This window comes from Athene cunicularia, assembly GCF_003259725.1.
Source record: "Athene cunicularia isolate RWA chromosome 1 unlocalized genomic scaffold, athCun1 chr1_part2, whole genome shotgun sequence".
Lineage (NCBI taxonomy): Eukaryota > Metazoa > Chordata > Aves > Strigiformes > Strigidae > Athene > Athene cunicularia.
Genome location: NW_020799092.1, coordinates 20,555,145 through 20,580,118, shown reverse-complemented (window position 1 = coordinate 20,580,118; position 24,974 = coordinate 20,555,145). Strand labels below are relative to the sequence as shown.

The window sequence follows — 24,974 nt, the reverse complement described above, 5'->3', positions numbered from 1 at the left end:
ATGTCCGATCGGACTTCAAACCTCTCGATTTTTGTGTGGTTGGTGTCTCTGGAGCACTTTCAATTACAAAATAGCTCATCAAGAAAGCAAATGTTATTGGAGAAGGCATAATCTACTCCAGTCATGTTGCTTTTTGCCCCAAACCCACACTCCTCCTGAGACAGGCACAGCAGTTCTGTGCTGCCCAACATTTCCCTTCTTGTCTTGCTGGCATGCAGAGATATGCATGCAGAGATATTAAAAGTCCTGTCATGCATATGCAATAGCTCATGCCTTTTCATCATCAGCACCACCATTTTTATTATTATTATCATTATTATTATTATTATCCTGCTCATCATCAGTGGCAATATACCTGTATATAAACCGTAGGAATTGTTGAGAAACGTGGACTGTAAAATGCATTAGGATGCTTCATTATTTTTGTGTGGGTCTGTGAGGAGACCGATGAAGCTCTTTTCTGTACACCACCTGCTGTAATGCTGGAGTTGCAAAAGACTAGGGCCAGCACTCCTACAAATCCCAGCTCCCAGTAACACCTGGCCCTGTTTTTCCTCTACTCCTACCACCTTTGCAGGGTGCTGACTCCCTGCTGCCCACCGACCCTGACTACACAGCCCACCTTGCCGCCCAGTCCTTCAAAAGCAGGGGTACCACGTACACCCACACTCTTCTTGATTTCCCAACAGGTAAAGCAGTTCTCCCGCTCCCCAGCTGCTACCTCTCCCCTGCAGAGAGTAATTCTCCTTTTTGGTGGGACAGTCCTGACAGGAAAGCCGTGTCCTATCTTGCTCTCTCCTCCCAGTTCCCACTATGGGGGTGACTCCTACTGAGCTCTCCTCTGGCCAGTGACTCCTTAATAATTTTTGCCAGGCGATGGGAGTCCCAAACGAGGGACTCTTGCCTGTCACCTTCTCTGGCGTGCAGATTTAACCCACTTTCCCGATGACATGCTCATCACCTTTGTATGCTCCTCACCCAGGCTCAGTCTCTTCTCTACTGCCGTGGCTCACGAACGCTGGACAGGCCACCAGCCCCTTGTTCACAGCAGAGCCTGCAGCGAGTTCCAGGTCCAGGAGCTCATCAAACATGCACAAGAGATTTTTCCAAATAATCACAGTCCTCAAAGAAAAGATCGTTGTTTCAAGTGCAGCACAGCTGCCTCTCTATTTCCAGGGGCACTTCACATTGCTCTTCTTCAGATGCTGAGTCCTTGCCCCATCACATGCACACACTCACTGCATATATTAAATCAACTGCTACAGAAAAGACTGTCTTGATGGTCTACATCACATGAGAACAAAGAAATTCCTGAGGGCTAATCCTATTCAGATGTGAATTTCCACAACCACCTCGTGCTGTCCCTCCCTCAGTTTCACCAGATGTGAAGTGTACACACCTGTATAGACCTGACCTTATTTTAACTTAAACATCTTTTGTATTGTTCGATTATTGGATGATTTCTTTGCAGGATCCTTTAACTACTGTGGAGGATGCTGTTGAGGTAGGTGTTTAGTTTCTTCCCTCACTCCAGCAAAGGAGTGGTGCAAACCTGTGTGGCAATAGCAGCTGAAGTGCTGCATTCAGGTCACTGCTGCTTACCAACTGCTCGTGCAGTTTTAGAGTTAACAGCACTTAGGAGCTATACCTTTGAAAGGAAAAGCCTATCTAGACAAAGGTAGGGAGATGCTTCTGCTTGCAGATGTGAGTCAGCAACTTTAACATTCTGGAAAGGTCTTTTCACTTTTTGGTTTTATGTTTATGTTTTCATGGGTGGTTTTTAAACAAAATCCATATGTATGAATAGAAAACCATTCTCAGTTCTGACAGTTTTCATTTAGAACACATGCTGAAACCATATATGCAATACTAGTTCGTTTTTAGCATTATCGGAGGAGAGAAGAGCATGGTTTTTCCAGCATTCAGCATACACTTCAGACGGGTTTCTGGGCTGCAAAACTCTTATTTGATATTTACACCATAAACTATCTGTCTTCAGAAGGAGCAAATATTTTTGATGCCTTCCAAAAGCTGTCAGCCCCAATCCTGCCCAGGGACCCTGTGGTGCCGACTGATGCACCACGCTACTCCACACAGCTACCCCATGCTTAGGCAGCTCCTCTGCCACCCCAGAAGCCCAACTAAGGGTGATCCAAGTAGCCAGCCTCTGAAAAAGCCAATTTCGCATTATGTTTACGCCAAAGGATCAATTGCTTTTGCTATCACACAAGTCTCAGTGAGACCTGCCTAGGCTGAGGGAGGGTTTACTCTTATGCTTTTGTGTACCAAGACATCAGTGTTCCAGAGTCTGCACAAGGGCATCTGCAAGTCATGGTTTCTGAACTCACATCCAGCATTCAAATGCACTGTCCCTGTTGCCTCTCCTGCATTAAAAACATTAATGGCTGAAACTTGATACAAAACTGAGTCAAAGTGATGACTTGGCCAGCAACCACAACGGGGAAATATTTCACAGGCAGTGTTAACATCCAGTTTGACACAACTGGCTGCGCCATAAATCCCTGAAGAGACGCCAGCATTGGGAGCGCGGTGCAGAACAGCCTGCGTAACGCACTGTTCTCGCAGTGCAGCACGCAGTATTTTCTTTTTTAAAAAATACTATAGCCATCCTATGGACAGCGTAAGTCTAGCTTAATGAATTAGATACAGACGCAGCCCAGCAAGGGTATACCGTCTGACAGCTGAGCTACGAATACCACCTGCACTATTTCCTGTAATGTGCAATCTCACACGCTGCAGGCAGCTGCCAATACCATTTCTAAAGGATTTTTAAAAAGTGAGGAGTTTGATATTTAGGATGCAAATCTAGAGGATTTATGTGAGAATGGATTTGGGATTTCTTTTCAGTGATTCTCAGTCAAATCAACCCTGCTGTTAACTTTTAAGTTCATTGAGGCTGTAGTTTTATCATGTAAAGTTTACAGTTAAACAGCAGATTATATATTATAAACAGGGTTATACAGGGCCATGCCATACTAGCACACCAAACATGTATCTTCAGATGCACATTGCAAGGTTCATTCAAGTTTCATAGCAGGACATCCACATTGCCAGTGCTAGCACTTTACCTGTTCTTCATCAGCATTCCCCATCATTCTCTCTGCTGGCCCTTGCTGGAGACTGCCCTACCCATGGAGTTTGTACCACTTGATTTAAATCAGGGACACATTTCCCTAGTTATCTTCTTACTGAAATTGTTCTACTGGCATTATTCTGTACAACAGACATGGCTGTACCAGTTACAAAGGTGCTTTGGATGAGTTCATATTATTATACAGCAGTGGAATATTCCTCTTATTAAGAGCGTTGTATCATATTGATTAGCCAGGTACACTAATAACTATACCAAGCATGAAACTAAATTCAGATGATAACCCAAACCCTTCCCATTAATTACAAATGACTACAGCCTACAATTTGCACATGTGTACATGTGCAGGCAATGTGTGTGTGTGTGTGTGCGCACACGCATGCAAGGCAGGCAGAAAAATAAAAAGCAAGCAATAGCCCATGGGAATTTCCTAAGGGAGTGCTCCACATACAGGGAAAAGTAGTAAAGGAAAAGAGAAAAGGTTCAAACCAGACACGTATCCATCAACTCAATTAAGACCTGAGGGGAAAAGCTGAAGGCTGATGGGCGGTACAGGGAGTTAATGCTCCTCCTAGGCGGAGCGGCAGAGGAAACGCTGGAGAAGGAGCTTTGCTGCCGTGCGAGCTGAATTAATGGCTGGTTCTGGCCCGGCTGAGCTGCTGAGCAGCCGCTTCTCAATGAGTTGTTAATGGGGAACATGGAGAGTTAGGAAGTAATGAGGACTTTGTCAATACAGCTGTGGATAAAAGTGGGTAAGGAACCACTTAAGGAAAAAACCATCACACAAATCTGCAACTACAGATTCTGTGCTTTCCGGTGCTTAAGAAATTACTTGCAATAATTTTGGAAATGTTATAGAGGCTGAAAAGCAAAACAGAACCATGGGACAGATCCTTTTATTAAAACAAAAGCAGCAAGCAAGAAAGAAATTTTGGTAACAGTGGCCTCATCTAAAATTTTTTTTAAGTTCCCAGGAAAGCAGAAGAATGAACAAACCTAAATAATCCACAGCCGCCCACAGGTGGAGGCGCCAGAGGAACACTGCTTTTGCAGGCAACACCTCCATCACATCCTGGCTGGGTGCATTAGGGAAGGGGGACCCCACAAACAGGTCCACTCCACCCCTTCCCTGTACCTCCATGCCTGCCAAAATAGCCATCTACATGATACCTCAGCAGGACTGGCTCGTGTTTGTGTCAACAACATAGCCAAAAGATCAGAGGGTTTCTTCCAAAGTGACGAGATTGAAAGAATATGGATTTGGGGTGTGAGGGGGTCACACATCCACATTATGGTTGGGTTTGTTGGCATTTAAGAAGTGGAGATTCTTTTCTGGGTTTTCTGAGCAATCCTGGCCACTTTCCAACTCCTCCCGCTCCCACAAAAGTAGTGCCCCCAGCAAGATAATAATTTTTCCCTTTTATTTTATACAAACACTATTAAAAACTCACTGCATTCTCATTTCTTTACCTCCATGAAGAGCAAACACAGAGAAACACTTCCTAGAAACGAAGCCCTGGATTTCTTCAAAGGTAAACATCCCATTTTATGCATCCCCCAAGACTTTGAGGGAGGTACCGCTTCCTGTGCTGGAAAGTGCTAAGCCAGGCAGGACCGCCACCATCCCGGCTTCCCTCCTGTATCCAGCCCCCACAGAAGGACAAGCAGAGCCTTTGCAGCTGCCTAACTCAGCCAAAATCCAGGTGGGCTGGAGATGGGTGGGAAGGACAGGAGCAGCTCTTAATAGGGCCACAAAGCCCCATAAGGCAAAGATAAGCAACTGTAAACTCCAGAGGAGCTCTCTGCCAGCATCCCGCAACTCTCTTTACCCTGGGCATGCATGGTCAGAGAAGAGAAGGCCAAGGCAGTAGCCAAGCTGGCTCCACATCAGCCAAGGACAACCCCCATTTCATGGAAATACTGCCTACAGCCAGATCCGATCCACACAGTCCTGGTTTCTCTGCACCAGAAGGGACACAGAGAGGCCAAGGATGGGGAAAGACTCCTGGATCTCTCTGCTTCCTTCTGGACTTCTTTCAACACAAAAGCAATTGCCACTGCTGGAGAAGAAGAGAGGGAATACAGCATGTAGATATGGCACAAAGCTTGCAAATATTCTGCATATAAAAATGTCATGTTTAACAAACCCACTCCCCCACAACACACAAAAACCCATCACGGAAACTGAAACCACCAGAAATAAGTCATGGACCACAAACCATGCTTGCATGTTAAAAAAAAAAAAAAAAAAAGATAGATAGGAAGGCTCCTCAGAGCACTAAGGAGAAGTGAGATTCACTGATCTCTTCCCCAGGCAGCACAGGATGGTTGTGTCCAGCTGATGAAGCTCCAGAGCACAACTCCATACAAGTTATCTGGGCTCACGCTTAACCCTCCATCACTCCCACTCTAGTGCTAAGTACTAACGCATGTTTGATTAGGCAACAGGAGGAGTATTCGCAACTTCCAAAAGTGACCACAAGCTCTTGGCAATAACACTGAGTACTTGCTCTGGCCCTAACCGCACACCACAGTTGTTAAACTGCCCTGCCAAAGGAAGATGTCTTGCCAGATGGAGTATTCAAAATAAAGCAAAGAAGAACAATTCCTTTAAATAATCAGTGTTTTAAGTGCTCTAATGAAGAGAACATGCATCAAGGCAACCTCAGAGGAAGAAAAACCTATTAAAGCAAATGCTAAAAGTGATTTTTCAAATATTCCTGCCCTTTGCACTTTCAACAGGGAAGTCTACAGCAATCTCACAAAACAAGAACCTCAGCGTTATTCAAGTTCCTACTAGTTCCAGTGGCATTACCCCCACAGATGGGGACTGCAGATCAGGTGAGGATATTTTCTAATTTTGGTTATTTTTTTGGCATACTAACAACTCTTGGACACGAGCTAGGCCCTCCACAATAACAAGACTGGATGACAAATCATGAAGTTAAAAATAATTTACAAAACGAAGAAAATGCTTGTCATTCCCCTTCTAGTTTTTTTTTCATACTTTTGAAACAATAGAGCAAAAAGCAACAAACATGCTCACGGAGTGACCCAAAGTTGAAAAGAAACAAAATGCTATCCAAAGGCAAATGGCAGAATTCCCAGTAACACCATTCATGCTAGAGTTTCATCTTGTATGCTCTTCTCTGAATCAATATAAAATTATTTACTTGAAGATACCATATTATATACCATTTATGATTACACATACGATTAAATTCTCAAATGCTGCTTTTCGGAGATGCAGGCCTCATAGTGAAACAATAACCAAGCCCCATAAGAGCAGCTCTCGGGGCACACATGCAGATCAGGGTTTGGCTCACACATACAACACAATAAACACTGGGATGTAAATGTGGAGCCCAGCTTGAAAAAGCATCTTGCATTTACATCACCACCATACCCATCCTAAAAACAGATACCCATCACTTTCCACTCCTCTTCTCTCCCTACTGGGGAAGCCTGGTTTAGGGCTGGTGAGGAGCATGGAAGGGAAATATAGAGGTTTGTGTTACGAGAGGGTTTGCTGGGCTTTGACTGGAGATGGCTCCATTTTCTTGACCAGCAAACTGCTCCAGTTGCTTTCTGCAGTGCCCAGGTGCAGAGCTGCCTTGCACTGGGCACCCTGCCTGCCAGCATTTGGTAACCCCATCGCTGGCTCCAGTGCTGTCTCCTCACCTTACGGCAGACCCTGCGTCAGGATGGGGCCTCAGGCGTGTGTCCCCTGCCCCGGAGCAGGGACAACAGCAGCACAGTCAGAGCCTGCCACGTCCCCAGAGCTGGGGCAACCCCAAGGTTACTCCTGCACTCGGGTACTCGGCACGGCTGGAGCCCAGCAGCTTTAATGACCTGTCCTTCCTACACACTACTCTATTCATTTTCCACTTCCCCAATCACAGCTGTCGAGCCCTATTAACGCATAGAAAAAACACATTTAAACCCAAACCTGCTAGGCCAGAAATAGAAGTTCTCATTTTCTTTTCCAAAACACAGAATAGCTGAGCAACAACGAAAGGAAAAGGAAATCTCTCCCGAGTACACATCTGGAACCAATTTGCTGTACGTAGCCACTGGGTGTCACTTTTGATATATAATGGGTCAGCCACGCAGTGCTTCAGCGAGAGAAACGGATTTCAGAGAGGTGATCCTAAACCAAACCAGACTGTTCCACAGCCTCTCATGCATAAGCTGTAATTAGCAATTAGCCAGCCAGGCTGATTTATTAATGAAACGTCTTCGGGATGACATTAAGCACCGTGCAGTGGCTCTTACCTCTCGGTCTGCAGCGTGACTTTTGATGGCTCCACATTGGGGTTTTCCCACTCCATCTGTGGACAGTGCATGAAGTAGCAGAGGGTGTACAGAGCCTCTGGCTCCCAATAGAACGATCCCTGCTTCTGGTGCATCGGCGTCCCATTCCCATGCTGCTTGGCATTGAGGGGCTGGAGGTGGTGCATTGCTCGAGACACCAGGTCACCTGGAAAAAAAACAAAAGCTGGGTGAATGACAGGCTTTTTGGCTGCCTCTCCCCAAAGCTTTCAAACCAAAAGGTGTGCCAGGTTGGTTTTCCCTTCCATTTAACCTCATATATGCAAACAGTTAAGGATAGAACAGGATCTTGTGCACTGCTCATCACCAGGTCAGACTTCACCTGGGGGTTTACACAGCGTGATGTGACACACCTGGGCTGCCGACAAGCCCCTGAAGGCCTAGGGGAGATGGGTTTCTGCAGATACAGTGTGTCAGCAGCATCAGGCTGGCCCATCTCAGCATCACCAGAAGAGCCAGTACGCCACGGCCAGGATCATAGCTACCTAACAAGGCAGTCCTTGGAGGCTGTTAAAAACCCACAGTCCCAAAAATGACCACTGGGGATGATGCAGAGTGGCATCAAAAGCCGTGTGCTCCTGGGTAGAAAGAGAGTGATGGGGAAACACATCCCCTTGCAACAAGGAAGGAGGCAGTCAGAAAATGCAGAGAGCACTGCAGGAGCATGTGAAGGGACACATGAATACAGACAAAAGGAGAAAAAATTGCTAAAAGACAGTATCGGAAATGTGCAACTGAAATTACGATTTGTAAGAACAGGCTGGGCCTGGAAAACTTCATGCCAGCAGAAGAGCAAAACCTGCAAAGCAGGCTCACCCAGCACCTCAGATTTCCAGAGCACAGAAAATGGCCCAAGAGGAAGATGCTCATCACCTTTCCTGCGCCAACATGGTTCTGGGCGCTTTCTCACAGGGCACACGAGAAACCAGCCACAATATATGGACCATAATCAGCAAAGCCAGCAAGCAAGATTAACAGGCAAATATACAGGGCAAGCAGCACCGAGTCTCTGAGCACTGTACTGATTGTAACTAATTAACTAAAGTATCTCCCTGCGAGGCAGTGTATTTTACATTTGTTGACTAGTGACCACCCTATCAAAGGCAGGGAAACAACTGTGTTTATAAACTGCCTGTTTTCACATGTTCAAATCACTCTGAGAGTGCTTTGGGGGGAAATAATGATCTCGGATCAAATCAGATGGTTTGTTTTAAATTAAAATCTGAGCAAGAGCCCTTTGGGTCATTCTTAAGCTATACAAAAGCAAGTGATGGGGAAAAGAGGACATTATTTTCCAGCGTTAAGAAGTAGTCACACGCTTTCCGTTATTTGCTTTTCCCAAGCCTCCACTGAGCACTGAAACTTGGAAGGAAAAGTTGAAAAAGTACACCGAGGTAGGAACATAAAACCAAATCTGGGGAGGGGGTGGGGATGAAGGCTGAATAATGAACTTTTAGGCAAACTTAAAGGAAAACCATTTTGACTGAGTGCAATGTACAGCTACAAGTTTTTTTGCAAAGTCCCACCCCTGTGAACATATCACCTCTCTCCAGCCTGACTCGCACAGAAAATGATACTGCTGCTGTGATAACGTGTACCAGGGAGAATAGAAACATCCTGCTGAAAAATGCTCAGCCCAGTCCTCCGAAAACACAGCCTTAAAACCATGAGGAGAAGAAAACCACTGGCATGAGAAAACTGCCGAGTCTATGATTTCAGGGTTTTGACACAATTTTTTGCTGCACTCTGCAATATTCCTCTGATTCAAAGCTTTCATTTAAAAATAGTTTCTGTCTTTTCTTTCTGCCAGGAAATTGTCATGACAGGACCAATCTTGCAGCCTTGCATGCTCATAATTTCCAAGAGAAGCTGTGCATGAGGAAAGCCTGAAGGATCAGGTCTGCAGCAGAAACACATGTGCCTCTGAGATGATTCCTGCCCTGCAGAAAATTATCTGCAGGCAACTGCACCAGCAGGAAAGTTTGGGACCCCCTTCCCCCAGCCCACTCTGGCACAGTAAACATGCACTGCCAAGCCTTGCACAGGCCCATTTAACTGGCAGTAGCACTGCTTGTGGCAAAAATAATCTCCGCTTTCTTCCTTCAAAAGGCAAAAAAACTGTGAAGAAGTGCTAGCTGCAACATTCAGGTTTAACAATAATAGTAAAAGAAGAGAAAAAGGAGTTGCACTAAATTCAGCCTTTTCAGACCCAAGCCACTACGGCACTAAAGCATGTGGTAAGAGTTAAGCACATGACTAGTCTTATTTCAGTGAATTGAGACAGCAGGCACCAGAGAACTCCTCTGACTTCTGTACCAAACAACAAATAAAAATCAGGATGCAATTTAGGCCCAGATTCAGGCAGCAGCATTACTTTATCCCCGTTCCTCCCTGAGCACTGGGGCAATGCGACTTCGATGACACATCCAGCGCTGGAGGAAGCTGCATGGTGAGTAAGGAGGGACAGTGGCAGCAGGAATGACGTCGGCAGGGCGGGCAGCTCAGCATCACTGCTGATGCAAGGCTGGAGGAGCTCAAGCCTCACTGAAATCAATGGCAGGGTTCCCATTTCATCAATATGACCAGGAGTTCACCCTTTCATTCTGCATTTCCTTAAATGCTTCTTAAGGAACCCAAACCAATTCATACTATTAAAGCCGAATTAATGTTTCTCATGTTTAACCCTCATTTAATTACATTATACCAAAAACTGATTTACTTACATTTTGCTTTTGCCTTTGCTATATTATCTCTGGTTACATTTCAAATTCAAATAATTTTTATATTAACAATTATTTTAACATTCCTCTATCATAGACAACTCAAGGCTTAAATAATCAATACCTCTATAAAGCATTGAGCTTCACAGGAGACAGTAAACATAAAAAGCTGCATTATGATCCTGGTACCCAACAGGCAGAGCACTGGAGGCAGGACAGGAGCTGCTGCTCTCCATTTTACTCCATAGTGTAACCTCGGACAAACCACTTCATGCCACTTCATGCCCTGGTGACCTTTTCCTCCTCCAGCCACATCCAGTTATGGTGCAAATTCTTCAGGGCAGAGACTGTGCCTTAGCATATCTGTGCACCAGGATCAGTGCCAAGGCAAGATGAGGGAGCTGGCAGGCGCACGCACACACTATATGGCAGTACATACGTATGCATACTCTGTAAAACGCAGCATAGTATAACATCTGGTTCAAGATGCACGTGTGTTGTTTCAATCTCTACCATGCTTTGTTACTTCTATTCACTCTTGCTAAATATACTTTTGCTTCTCTGTTTTCTTCCAAAAAATATAACAAGACTTGAAATTCTCTGTGATTCTGTCCAAGGCACTCCACAAAGCCATGGTGGGACTCACTGGTCAGATCTCCAGCAGTCAGCCAACTCGTCTCATCTGGGAGACCCAATCTATATTTGCTCCCCTTGCCAGATGTAAAAGCCACAGTATATATGAACACTGAGGGCAACCTTGAATTTGTGGCCAAGCACAGAGAGGGAAGCTCCCTTCATCACTTTGTGTTAAGCCATCTCTGCTCTTCAGAGCCGTATTCCGATCTGCAAGGGGAGGTTACCTGCTCACACCATTGCTGGTTCTTCTGAAGCTTTTGCTGGCCCTGAAAATATGTCTCAGATATCAACTGAGTGCATCTGGAAAGCCAATAAATTCCCAAGTGCATCATTTCCAAAAAAACATAAAAAATAAAAATCCCAGCAGTTGAGTTGATCTTGCAACTCCAGGGATGTGGCTCCTGAGGGCTTTGCCGTCATAACCCAAGGGCTCGGCGGGGATCCCTGCCTCACCGTCCCCTGTGTTCATTCTCACCCCTGTACCACCACCTGCAACCCATCTGAGGAACAGACCGGGGAGCCGATCTGCCTGACAAAAGACCCTGCCAATTTTATTTTGTTTTTAATTTAAACCAAATAAACACTTCCACAGTTTATGCAATGTAAGCCAAGCCAGACAATGTACAAACTGCTCTGCTGGCAAAGCCAGGAAGAGAAAGACATCATGTTATGCAGGGTAAACACACAACCACCACCCCACCCCCCCAAATAAAACCCCAGCAAGGTGGGGGGATATTTGAGGATATTTTTGTTGCCAAAGCTGGGAAACCAGAACTGGAGGGCAGGCTTCTAGAGAGCAGCAAAGGCAGCATCAAGCCCTAGGCCTTGCAGCCCTGGGTCAGGACAGGGAAGAGCTCCAGCACTGAAACTCCAGGCTAGATCTTGCCAGCCCGGAGGAAACACCATGCCTTGCGTGCTGGCTAGCAAAAGACCCATGAATCCATCACTGCACTGCCGTGTGCAGGGAGCTGCCGCTGTAGCTGTCAACATTTCATCCCTTCCACAACTGAAGCAGGACTTGCCCATCACTGCTGCTGTCAGTTCATCACCACTTCTGAATGCAAGGACCACATACATTTGATTTAAAGATTGAAAAAATTATGTAATGCACATGTTGTGACACAGGCCTGGTTTAAGGCAATACTGAATATTTAAGGAACAGCTTCACCAACTTCAAGCCAAAGATGTGATGTGACAGGGAAAGTTAAGCTGCTCCAGTCTGTATGGGGGTGGTATATTCAACAACATACAGCACACAAATGGACTGCTCCAGCCCTCTCCACAGTGAGCAGCTAAGCATATTTTACTGTGTTTGGCTTCAGTAAAAGCTGTTATCACTGCCCTTACTATTTTAGAGGCCAAAGTTTAAAAAATAACATATCTGTTTCTAATTTTGTAACAAGAGGAGGGGTGGGAAAAAAGAAAAGCAAGAAGAGGAGGAAGAAAGAGGAAATGATAGACACCCAATGACCAGTTCTGAGAAGCTTTTGGAGGGATTTTAAGGTATGTCATGATCTTGCAAACATGCCTGTATAGGAGCAGGCTCATTGCTTTCAGAGGGATAAATTTCCACAGCCTAAAATGTTCAGCAGGGTGTGTGACTGCACAACCACAACCCAGAGGTCACTGACACAAGACCGATCCTTACAGAGCCACTCCCTATGACACCTACCTCGAGATTTTTTTGTTCCAAAAAACATGTCCTAAAACCACAAGAACAACTTAACAATATTTTTGCACACTGAAAACAAGCCACACAGTTCTTTGGCCTATGTCTTTCCTTCAAAGACCAGAGGAGAGAAGAGGATCTCTGTTTCCACCGCAGACCTCTTCCCATGTGATGCCCCGTTAGGGCACCATGCAAAGCAGAATGTTTCTAGCACAACAGCATCCTGTAGGCAGCACCCATCAGTATGATAAGGCTGGTCTGATCATCCTTCCAGCTGTCCATGACTCCATGGGCATAGCCTGCTCTGGGGAATCATGCCCTGTTGTGAGCCATATTGACAGCAGCAGCATTAATGCTTTGCTTTTTCTCCTGAAAAGAGCAGGTCAGAGCCACAGGCTGAAGTTCTGTCTACCCTTCAGAGCCCTTAACATCCTCCTGTACCCTGGCCAGACCTTGAAAAGGACTATCTGTCAGGGAGGTACACTCCAAATGCCAACTTCATATCATGACCAGTATTTTCCAAAGCTTGCCCTCTTAGAAGCACTGAGACAGGTGCAAAACTCACTTTCTTGACCTGGATTCGTTTCACACCTCAGTATAAAAGTCTTGGATCTATAGTTTTGCTCATGACCAGCTCTGGAGAGAAAGCATTGAAGACATGTATTATAACCTTGATAACAAACCATGGTCTATTCAGTTCGACTGCCAACTGGTAGCCATGGCCATCCTGCATCCTTCCCATGCTGTAGCCAAGTCTCTATCCCTGTCTACCTCCCTGTCACCTCTGGTTTCTGCACCAAAGCAATGCATTGTTACAGCTCACCCTGGCATATACCTGTAAGCACATGAATGAGGGTGAATACGAGTAGCTGAACTGTGTCTCCTGCGCCACAGCAGACTGCCTTCAGCCATGCTCAATCAGGTGCCCCGAGACATCCCTACACTCTTGATTTCAGCTGTGCTGTTCCTCCATGTTTGCTCTGCCTCTGGTGTTGCATGAATCTCTGTGTTTCAGAAGCCAGCTGAGCAAAAACTGCTTGAGTGAAACCATTCCTCAGCTGATTTACTGGAGATCTTTCTATCGTTAACTCAAGATGACCCACCTATACCAGGAAAGGAGTATGCAGAGCGCTAGGGTGAGTGCACGCTAGAAAGTGTTAAGCATGTATTTCACTGTACACATGCTTTTAGTGCAAAGTATCCTCAAACATTAAGTTATGCTATTCTTGGCACACAGTACATTCCAGATTCAAGAGTCAGCTGCCTCAGGCTGCGGGTGCGTTTGGGATGCCACAGCCTACAGTCAGTGGAGCATCGCACATGCAACATGCTGAGTTCACCTTGCAGAAACCTCCCCATCTCTGCCATCTCTGCTTACCCATGTTGTGTCCCTATGTGAATTTGCTACCCCTGGCAACCTCCTCTTCTAACAGCCATTCATCTCTCCCAGGAGCTGTGGGCCCAAACTCTCAATTCAGCACGAAAAGACAGGACCAGGATATAAGCAGCCCGTTTCCTGACAGTGGCTTCCCTGTGGCCTCCCACAGATTGTTATAACCTTTTATCTCCACTTATCTTACCATCACAAGAAGCTTCTATTTATATTACAGAGTAGAGTGTTTGTGTGCAATTTAGTGTTTGCAAAACCTTTGAAGACTGAGAAATTAAGGATTGGATAGATACCATAAAAAAGCCACAATAATAATTAAACCTTCTCAAGTTCACATACCTAGTGTAACAACACCATTACCCGCAAAATCTCCAATCCAATGTGGCAAGCATGATGTTTGTGTTTGATTCTCCTTAAACCATGTTAATTCCAAACAAAACAAGCTTTGACTCAGATAAACTATTCATCTGCCGACCTAATGCAGAGTCTTCCCTCTGCAGACCACCACCGCCTTATGGACCACTGTTCCTAGATTTTCTTTGGCCTGATATAGACCCATGTCCTCAAACCCCACATGGCTCAGCAGGCCAGTGGAAGAGTGCTCACCCTGGCCTAACCCATTGCCTGTGCTCTTCACAGCAGGGACAGGGAGGACTGCAAACCTAAGGAAAGAAAAATGCTGTTTTAACTCTGAGCATGCTGGGACGCAGAGGAGTTCAGGGGTGAGTAGGAGTTTGCACCTCAATGGTGAGGTGTGTGTAAGAGTCCTGAGCCAATACATTGGTGTATTGGGGAAGGGCGGTGGAGGGTTGGAGCTCCAGCATCCCCCACCCACCATGGTGATGCCTTTTGCCTCTAAGCATCAAATCTGAGTGGGCTCAAATGCAAGAGGTATAAGGCCCAGAGGAACAAAACCATCTGTGTGGGGACAGATGCCACCTTGCCCCCCCCCCCCCAGAAGGTGAAGGGGGCTGCATCTCACCTGTGGGGGAAGCTGGGGAGCCCCCAGAGGAGCACTACCAGGAGACAGGGACTCAGGCAAGCAATAGCTGCCTCTGTTCAGCTCCTGTAATCCAAGATAGAAACCCATCCCTCTGGTCAGCAGGTCAGTGAAAAGGAAGGTGAAGCTTTAGCAGGGAGTGAGGGAGTGGACTGCTATTTTCAAATTATATTCCCTCCTGCTTCCCTTTCACTGATAAATAAATGCATTGTTTTATAGTTTATGATAGTCCCCCCTTCTCAGGTGAAGGGAAGGAAAGCAGGGGGTAGTTTGGGGCTATTAAGTAACTCATAACCCCTCTTGTGCACAGATGCAGACAGCAAATGGGGGCTCAGGTCCATCAGTCAGAGGAGGCTGCAAGGGGAACGGAGTAGCAGCTCGGGGAGCCAAGCTAGCACTTAATGGAGACAAGAAACTACCTACCATTTGAGAACTGCATTAATCTGTCTTGTGTTCTCTGCTGGGGGGTGAAGGGCACCTCAACAACTTCTCTTTTTAGGTTTTACACACAGAACGGATGATATGCAGATTGCAGTGACGAGGAACCACAAACAAGAGGCCCAGAAAGAGCTGGGAGAGTGAGGACATAGGTATCTTGTGCAATAACCCAGTGGAGGACCCTCAAAAACTAGGAAAAGTATTACCACATCTGGAGAGTGCCCACATAGGCTGCCAGTCTGTGACCATACCCTGTGCTGAAGGCAACACTACTACTTGAATTGCTGCTTTCAGCTAGTACCTCTGCTTAGCTCAGCAGTGCACAAACCAAACATTTCACAGGGAATAAGCTTTGGCCTTTCTCTACCGTGCTGCTTAGTCTGAGAAAAATATCTGACAATCAGGGTTTTTGTTCTGGCACTAAATAAGCAGAGCACTTGCAACAACCCTCCTTCAGATGCCCCCATTCCAGCACGCACCTTTACCCTGGCATTTGCTTCTAAGCCTAGGTTTAACCTCTTATTTACAGGACATGAATCAATTTGTATGGCTCCTGCAGTGTGCCTTCCTGTTGCTTGCAGAGGATTGAGACTAGATGAAAAGGCAAGGGAGGGGATGCTGACTTTTATCATCTCCTCAGCTGAGGCTGCGAGGAGAAATGAAAAATAGTATTGGTATGCACAGTCACATTCCTACCTATACTTGAGCAATAACCCTTCCTTTCATCCCTAAAAGCGTGCAAAGATCTACTGGGAGGATGTTATTTTGGAAATAAATACATTCATCATTGTGGAGGCAAAGAGAAGATGATGGGGAAGGGTGGCCTTTTTCCAACAGCAAAAAAGGAAAACCTTGCTGAGACCTGAGCGGTGACGTGTAGGAAATCCCAGCCTGAACACCACATCTGGGAGCTGCTCTAAGTTAAACACCACTCAAAGGCTAAAAAGCTCAAAGATCAGCAGTGATAAATCGGATTTGAATCTTCAGATTATCCTATTTAAAATAAAACTGCCTACTCATTGTGGTTAACACTCAGAGTAATATCATCACTACCGGTCACCGTGGTTTCCACAGGACTGAGTGGCAAACTTCTCACCCAGGAAGCCATAGCAGACTGGCCATCTTTGGACACAAAGCAAGCCCCAGTCTTCTGCCCTAACCTGAAGACACAGTTTGGATGACATCCTAAGCCACAGTTTACCCTTCTGCAGTCCTATGCATGTGACTCAGTATGGGGTGGTTGTCCCAGCTTGACTGTACACTAACACCTTATGGTCTTCATCCCAAGACAGTGAGGGAGGAATATTTCTTGGTGATAGGATTGGTGCCCAGTGTACCCTAAGGCTCTGCTCTTCTTTGTCAACACCTACATGCACACGCAAGAGAAAGAGGATCCTCCTTCATCAAGCAAAACATCAGTGACCTCCAGTTGTAAGCCTCATCCCTTCTGCATCGGGTCTGCAAGATGGCAGACTTTTAGATGGCATACTTTTAGATGGGTGATGAATAGGTGTGTCGGAGTGTTATGCAGTTAAACATAACATAAATGTCTGTGGATTGCAAACATGCATATAAAGAAGTTAGGAAAAATATTCAAAGGTCAAAATGCAGTATCATGGGATCTCTCAACAGCCAAAGCTCTCCCTAATATTCCTCTCTTTTTCTCTTCAGTCTACTTATTTTTTCCCTCTCTGGAGGGGGAGGAAATAAAATAACTAGAAAACTAGAAGAAACCCCAAACCTTTCTGAAAAAAAAAAAAAAAACAAACAGATGTATTCCCCTTCTCTTCTAGGTCTGGTATGAAAATACAGGACTTCAGCAAAAATTGGGGGGGAATAATGAAAAAAATGGGGAAAAAAAAAAAGTCTCGTGAAATATTTTCTCTAAGATTAAACAGTGAAATGCTGTCAGGCTACTGTTTAAAATCCTATTATTTTTTCTGTGCTTCAGTTCTTCTCAATGTTCTCAATATAATAAGCATTTCAAATGAAATAACATTATTTTAAAACACACTGTAGTAGGCAATTACAATTCCTGAATACTAAATGCCAATATAACATAGGCCAGATTTATTATTGTTCCTTAACTTCGTGCCATGTTCATTATATTTTAATGAATAAGGTTTCACATTAATTTTTCAAGCCTTTTCCTTGGAATCACACATTACCGCTGTAATTGCGTTGCAGAATTAGGTCTCTATTTACATTCTCCGCCAAGGTCCTGGAGATGAAACCTTCCTTTGATTTTTCCCCTAAGTCAGCAACATCATCTCTTCCTATTTTGAGGAGAATGCCCCAAGGCCAGCAGTGCTGGCCAGTGTCCACTCTCTCCTAAGCCCAGGAGATGAGAGCAGACTAGACAAGCAGGGCTTGAGGGATGCTAGAGCAGCATCCATAAGTCTGGTTGCACCTGCCTAGCAATGAGGACCCTCAATGGCAGCCTGGGTCAACCTCCTCCTCTGTAGCATTGAGAGAGGGTGCTGCCCTCCCTCCATGGTTGTGTCCACCATCTCACCTTTCCCCAGTTTTCTCTCACCTCTGACACCCCCCAGGGAGACGCAGATCACTAAAATGGTCTTTTCTAATACACCAATAGCATACATGAAAAAATGAAGGGAGCAGACAAATGAGGGCCATCACGCGTAGGGCAAAGTGAAGGTACCACAAGATGCAAGGTTTTTCATCTTGTTAGTCTGTTTTTCACCTGGGACAGACTATGAAGAAACTAAGAAGATGTGAGCTGAAATACAGGCGCTGGGCAATTAACAGGGCCCGTCTGCCAGCTGTCGTCTCCCAGGGGACAGATTTGATTTCCCAGTCTCAAAACTTCCAGCAGCTGGCACCACCACTGCATGTGAGGATGCTGGGCAGAACCCAGAACAGAGGAAGCCTTTCCTCCACATGTGGGCACTTCCTAATTCTAATTGTTCTGTGTACTTGCAATATTTTAATTATTAATGTCAATAAACTATATAAAATCTCATTCAATTAGAATTGCTTTTTTTTTTTTTTTTTAATTTTCCTGAGATAAAATTAAATTGCTTTATTGCAAGATCACTCTTTGCCCTTGTTTTTTGTGCTCTTTTGAAGAGAACAGAAATGAAGTCCTGGTCCTGGGATGCTGCAAACTGGTGGGACACTGCAGACACACACCTGGGAACTGCCCTCTCTGTTGGTCCAACAGGCCAAGCTTCAATCCTTGCCACTCGCTCCTGGTTGCCATCTCCTCCTCCTCCTCTTCACAAGTGCTATCATGTTAATTCCCTCCTATCCAGAGAGACTCCCTCATCACTTTTATTCATCCCTACAAGAGCAGGGGCTTTTATTTACCTAACCTTTCCCTCATATCCCACTTTCTCCACACCAGAGCTTGCCATATCCTCTTTCCCCTCCACAGCACCACTTCTAAAGCTCTCCATCCCCCTCACACCACGCGGGCAATGATAAATCCTCCTTCGCCTAATCCCTCCCTGCCAACACGCTCTGATCCCCAGGTGTTCCCCCCTGGCTTCTCCCTGCTGCTCAGTGTTCCTGCCCCCACGCTGCGGTTCCCCAGCCTCCCTCCACAGCAGAGGCTTTGCTGTACCTCCAGGTCACAGCCTCTGCTGATGCCAGAGACGGATACAAAAGCACTGAATGAAGAGCAAACCCCCCTGTACCCCCCCAACCCCTCCATTTTCTTTCTATTTAGTGATTTCCCCTAAATTCATGTGGTTTTGCCCATCAACATGCTGCACCTCCCTCCAAAGTTTCAGAACTCAGTTTTGAACTCTGCACCAGCACTGCTCCACAGCAAAGTTTTCTGCGCAACTGAGCATCTAGCCTTGCAAGCTTTGCCAATTACCACTCCTCCTACTGCTTCTTCCCTGACATGCATCTGCTTGCCGTGGCTGGGGAGGTGCCCTCAATGGTTGTCCAGAGGGCTTTCTGGAGGGCTACCAGTGTGCTGGAGGTGCCAACCTTTCTGACAGCTGCATCTAACTCCCACTGATGCACTCTTTTCTTCAAGTTGGCCACCCTGAAGAGTATTTTACCTGTGTTTGCAGACAACAGATACGCAGAAAGCAAACCCTGTCAATGAAGCATTTGAACCTAAGGTAGTACTACTTTCAAATGACAGATTGCTGGAAATAAAATTTTAAAAGGGGGAGTGATTAAGGAGTCTGGCTTTTTGGGTTACATACAGAGGTTCAAAAAAATCCAGAATTAAAAAAAACCCTGAAATATCCACAGATTACTTTTTATTAAAATGCAACCATATGTACTTTAAGAGCTGTATCATGCATAATTTAGTTGGCAGACAGTACTGTTGTGTGTTTGATGCGCATGAAATAAATAAGCATAAATTACTTAATTTGAATAACACCAAACACCTGATTCCAGAGACGGAGCAACACTTCACGCTACAGCATGTAAGTGCTCTTGGCTTGTTGACGTTTCACCAGAGCATGGAAAAATTAGCAAGCTGAAAACAGAAATTCATACTGCGGCTTGTAGAAAAACATCCATGGTACATCCAAAGGGCTCATGAACAGCACGTAAACTGAGCCCTGATGATATGACAGAGCCACAGAGGAGACTCCCATTGCTACAGAAAATACCAGGAAAAAGAACATGAGACACCTGTAGATGTTTTTTACAATGTTGGTAACACATAATTCAGTAATAAAACAACAGTAAGATGGGCAGCCTGGTTTCTTCATAGATTTGAATGTTTTCAATTTATCCCCAAAATTTCGTAACAGACCTCAGGAAAAAAATACTTAACAGAATTTCTAACAGACCACAGGGAAAACAAACCCTTTTTTGTCCGAATGTTTCTGTTTTCCTACCCATAGCTTCATATCTCTAACTATACCATTAAGCATGTGATGGGAAGCCTTCTATTTTAATTTATTTTTTTTAAAAAAAGCACTTCTGTTAACTTTATCTCCATGTCACATGAGGATTCACACGGCATTTGCCTCCTACAATTTATTTGTGCTGAAACCAAAGCTTCTAGATTCTGATAGACATCATAGATTCTCACATTTCTCAAAAAGTGTTTTGATTAACAGCAAATAATTTATCTTCCAGGAACAAATTCCTCTGGTGCAGGTTTGAGCTGTGGTCTTCCTCTGCTGGAACTGGAGGCAGGGTGAAGGGCCCTCTCTAACACAGGTCAAACTAGCTCTGCTTTATATCTGTGACAATATTATTGCAACCTTCAGCTTTTTTGCCTGTCCATCTCAAAATAGGCATCCCAGTGAAATGAGACAGGACACCAATACGACAGACATTTGCAAGTCTGGCCAAGCTGTGAGGTGCTCTCAAATGCAATGTACAGAAGATAAAATAAAGCATCTTTCACCTTTAAAAATGAGTGCAGTGTATTCAGATAGGTCATAGGCATTGCTATGGGTCTGACTGAGACTTCTTTCCTCCTATGGCTTCAGCTTTCTAACTGGCCATGGAGCATGGCTAGATATGACCCAATGTCTCCTTCAACATTACACGTGCCCCGTCATCTCTCCTCTGCACAATCAGGCAGTGCAAGCAGCTTTGCTTTACACTGAGGAAAGAAACACAAGCATTATCAACAACGTTGTACTTACTGAGCTCAGCAATGCTCCCCACGCGTGTAGCAAGTAAAGACTGCTCAATGGTCCTTAGCTCTGACTGGCTGAACATCTGTACTTCCCCAGGCTTGTTTGACCTTTGCTGGTCTTTGTGAAGGTTCAAGCTGTCCGGCAGGCAGAGAACACCTATAATGGATAGAAAGAAAGGAGAAGCCCAATGTAATTTCAGCCAGCATGGATGACTTTGCTGCCACCACCAAACTGTTTTGGGGACATTCCAAGATGAAGCCTATATGTGCAGACCTCAAAGACCATCAACATCTATAGCTCAATGTCACAGATGACTCATGATCTCGGAACTGGCCCTTGTTAGCTCTTCTGAATATCCTCAAGTCACTTGCAATGTCACCCTAGAGATAATTCTTACAGAAAACTCTAGAGAGTTGCCAAAGGAAGAAGTCAAGAGGACTCCAAAGAAGTCTCCTAGAAACTACTCCAAACCCTCACAAATTTATTAGTAAACGGTATCTCAGTGACAGCATTCTTATAGATTGGCTTTAAAATTATATATGAGACAGACATTTACAGGATTTTCCTGTAAGGGCAATTCCATTGACAACTGCCAAACAGACAGCAGCAAGATGCTTGCAGTGTCATTGATGGGCTTATTGAATTTCTTCTGGAAATACAACTCCATGCATTTGAACTGCTTGAGCTTCAAAAGTCCATTATACAGAAGCCCTTAAAGTTTGAATTTTTGTGGGGCAGGACATAAGTAAAGCTACTGACATAAAATAATTTACATACACATTCATTCAGGCACAAAAGTCACTTTCTGCCATGACATCTAAACCCTCAGGCATGGATAGGGGGCACACTTTTATTTATTATTTATCAAAATCACTGTCATGCTAAAAAACCAGAACTTATTTTACAAGAGCAAATGCTGCATTACCATCCTTGGGTAACAGATGCACGGAACTCCAGCTTGGAGAGCAAGCTCTCCTCCCCTGCCTGTGGTCTATAAACAGCCATGCTCTCCACAGCATCATGTTCCCAATCCTGCTGGGACACATACAGGTGGTGACGTGCTGGAGGCATTGGGATTGTACCTCTTTATTAGATTTCATCTTATCGCCAATTGTGTAATATGCAACAATTACCTCTGAAAAAAGCCAGAGTAGGAAATTTATTTTTTCCATTAGCTTTTACTATTCCTTGCTTTTAAGCACACGAGAGAGATCCTGCCCTTATGGGCCATGCAGACTTTACAAAATACATTAAGGAAGAGGTATGTATTTAGTGGTTTTTTTCAGGGGGAAGAACTCTAGTTTCCAAGCTCAGCATATATACGGTGTCTAACTCTAGTAATCAGTAATTCTACCAATAGGTATAACATTCCTGGGCAGAACAGGCACATAAATCCCAGTTTACTACAGTTATGAAACAACCCCACAAACATCCCTGCATTGGAGCATCACGAAACAAGGTAACATGCCTGAGACTTGTTAGCTCCACCAAACTTCTTTGGATTCCCTCCTCACATCCATCTCCTCCCTGCAAACAATTTAGACTAGAAGTTGTATTTGTAGCATGGACCTAAAACCACCCATCCTGGGAGGAGAAAGACAATATAGGTTCAGTAAGCACGTTTAAAACAAAAAGCGAGGATGTACACTGGGGAAACCAGGAACAAAAGTCTTGACCACCATGGCCAGAAGACAGTAACCTAAACCAGGATCACCGTTCATACGCAATAGCACCACCAGAACAAACTCCCTAATAGCCTATTTGAATGCTGGAGATAGAGGCACAGGAACAGTCTTAATCCCAACCCTGGCTCTGGTCCCGGGGTTCTAACAACCACAGTAAAACTGCATGCACGTGTGGAAGGTCACAACAGTAAAACATGACTCACGAGGAAGCATCCCAGAGAGAAAGCACAAAACATCTGACACAGCAACAGGGGGGAAAGAATGAAAAGCAGAGAGGTAAGGGATAAAAAGCAACACCGGCTTATCAAACAAGCTCTCCAAATTCTCCTGCCATCGCTCAGTGGCCGACTTGCATAAACGATGCACTGATCAACATTTATATTCTGAGGATGTACTGAACTTGAGAAGTACACCACCTGGATTTCAAATGCAGACTTGCCTGCATATTTTAATAAGTATTCTCTCTTGGAAATCTGTCTCATTTATTTAGATTATTTTTTATAATTTTAATGGATAGAAATTAAGGCAAAATTGGAAGAGTCTTCCCTGCAGAAAACAGATGTGAAACTGATGTTAATAGGCAAAAAGATTTCTAAAAACAAGAAATAGAGCACAAACAGCTTTATGGCATCATTAAAAAATGAATATCCAACAATAAAATCTTTTTAAGTGAAAACACCCTTTAAATGTGGAAAAAATACTGGTTTAAGATACCTTTACAAATAAGATTCAAATTGTTTAAAATTATAATGTCTACAGGAGCTACTTCCCTGAGTGATTAAAGCAGTGGGATATAGACATTTTATCCTCTACTTTGTCTATGACTCTCTTCCCACAGCCAGGCCTTTTCCTTACAAACAGCACTGATGATTAATTACTCTGTTCTTTAGCGAGGGGAGTGTATTCTTAGGTTCTTGGATGAAAGTGCAAATGAAATGCAAAATGCACCATTGTTCAAAAACTTAGCAAATTATAGGATATGTCACGCCAATGGGTTTTACTTGGGTTGGAGATTAGTAAAGACAGGCAGTAGCCAAACATCTGATAATAACACACCAGTTTCAAAACTATAATTGACCACAGCAGGTGACCAGTGGGGCGATGGAAGATTTGTTTATAACTCTCATAATTTTGCTGGACCAGATGTGGTTTTTGCCAGTATGTAGAAAGGGAATTCTGTGGCTAGGGCATACAACAATGTCAATTTTCTATCTTCATCTGTTTTCCATAAAAATGATTAAAGAAAAGTGAATAAAATGGTTTTTAGAAGAAAAATCCACTCTCTTTTTATCAGTGTTTGATTTAAAGTTCAACCTTACTGATGAAAAATTATGGGAAGGAATTGCTCCCCAACAAGAAGAGAGCATATCGAATTGAGGGAGGGTAAAAAAGGTAAAAAATCTGTGATTATAAATATCTTTTTTAGAAATAGAAACATTTAAATAGCCACCACCAGCTTTCACTGCTTTGGCTACAGTTCAGCTTCCTTATTTTAATTCTCTGCCTATCGGTATTATTCACTTAGTTTTCAAGCCATGGCTTCAGCCATGCTGTGTTGAACTTGACAAAGAGGTGAGGATCCCAAGTTTCCAATGGCCTGAAAAACAGGACTTTTTTCCCTGGCTTTTCTGGCTGTCACAGCCGATGCTATGTCATTCCACACCAAAGATTTCTGTGTATTATCTTCAGAAATGAACGGCAGCATCTGTCTTTTCTCTCAACTGTCACTGTTCAGTGTCCTTCCTTTCTGCACGGTTACTCAAACCTGTACGCTTCTTTGCGCATTATTTTATCCCTCTTCTTCCCTCCAGTTCACTGGAGTGGAAATTAGGCAGTCAGTTGTTGCCCAGTTAATACAGGGCCAGACTCACTCGACAGGCCTCTGGCTGCTCTGTGCCACCCAGCACCGCGCAGCAGCCATATGTTGCATCTATGACTGCTGTGAACCACCAGAGCGAGGCAAGACAACCAAGGTGCTCAAGTGTATCTGGATTTTGTCACCTCTTTTGGTGCCTCCCCTCAACTGTACCCTCCTTGGGGCAGAGATCTGTGTAGGACTTGCCTGCATATCCAGAATGGGCCATACCCAAAATTGCTTTATTCACTTTGCCGTTGGGCTCAGGGTAACCTACAGTTTGTAGGTAGAATACCGAGGAGAAGAAACACAAATGAATACTTTTTAAAAACTGCAGGATTAAAAAAAAAAAAAGCCACAGTGACAAACTCCTAATGCTCCCCCTCCCAAATCTCTAGAGGGAAAACATCATAGGAAAAATCCGATGTACAATTAATACACTCCACATTTTTCCTGCCCTCTGGGCTCAGCTGAAACACAAGCCAGAGCTCAATCCCCAAGGACCTGAAAATCCCAAATCAAAGAACTGTTGCACAAAATGACAAAGTA

At 44.5% G+C, this 24,974-nt stretch overlaps 1 protein-coding gene across 3 annotated transcripts in view; it reads right to left on the bottom strand.

The window, feature by feature from the left end:
* BTBD11 (BTB domain containing 11) overlaps positions 1 to 24,974 on the bottom strand; it is a 161,235-nt gene that overhangs the window by 57,455 nt on the left and 78,806 nt on the right. For all 3 annotated transcript variants that reach the window (XM_026840947.1, XM_026840948.1, XM_026840949.1), the window contains exons 2-3: positions 20,892 to 21,041; positions 7,388 to 7,592 (exon numbers count right to left, since the gene is read on the bottom strand). In XM_026840947.1, coding sequence (XP_026696748.1) covers positions 7,388 to 7,592; positions 20,892 to 20,967 — 281 coding nt within the window. In that variant the 5' untranslated portion in view covers positions 20,968 to 21,041. The remainder of the gene's footprint in view (positions 1 to 7,387; positions 7,593 to 20,891; positions 21,042 to 24,974) is intronic.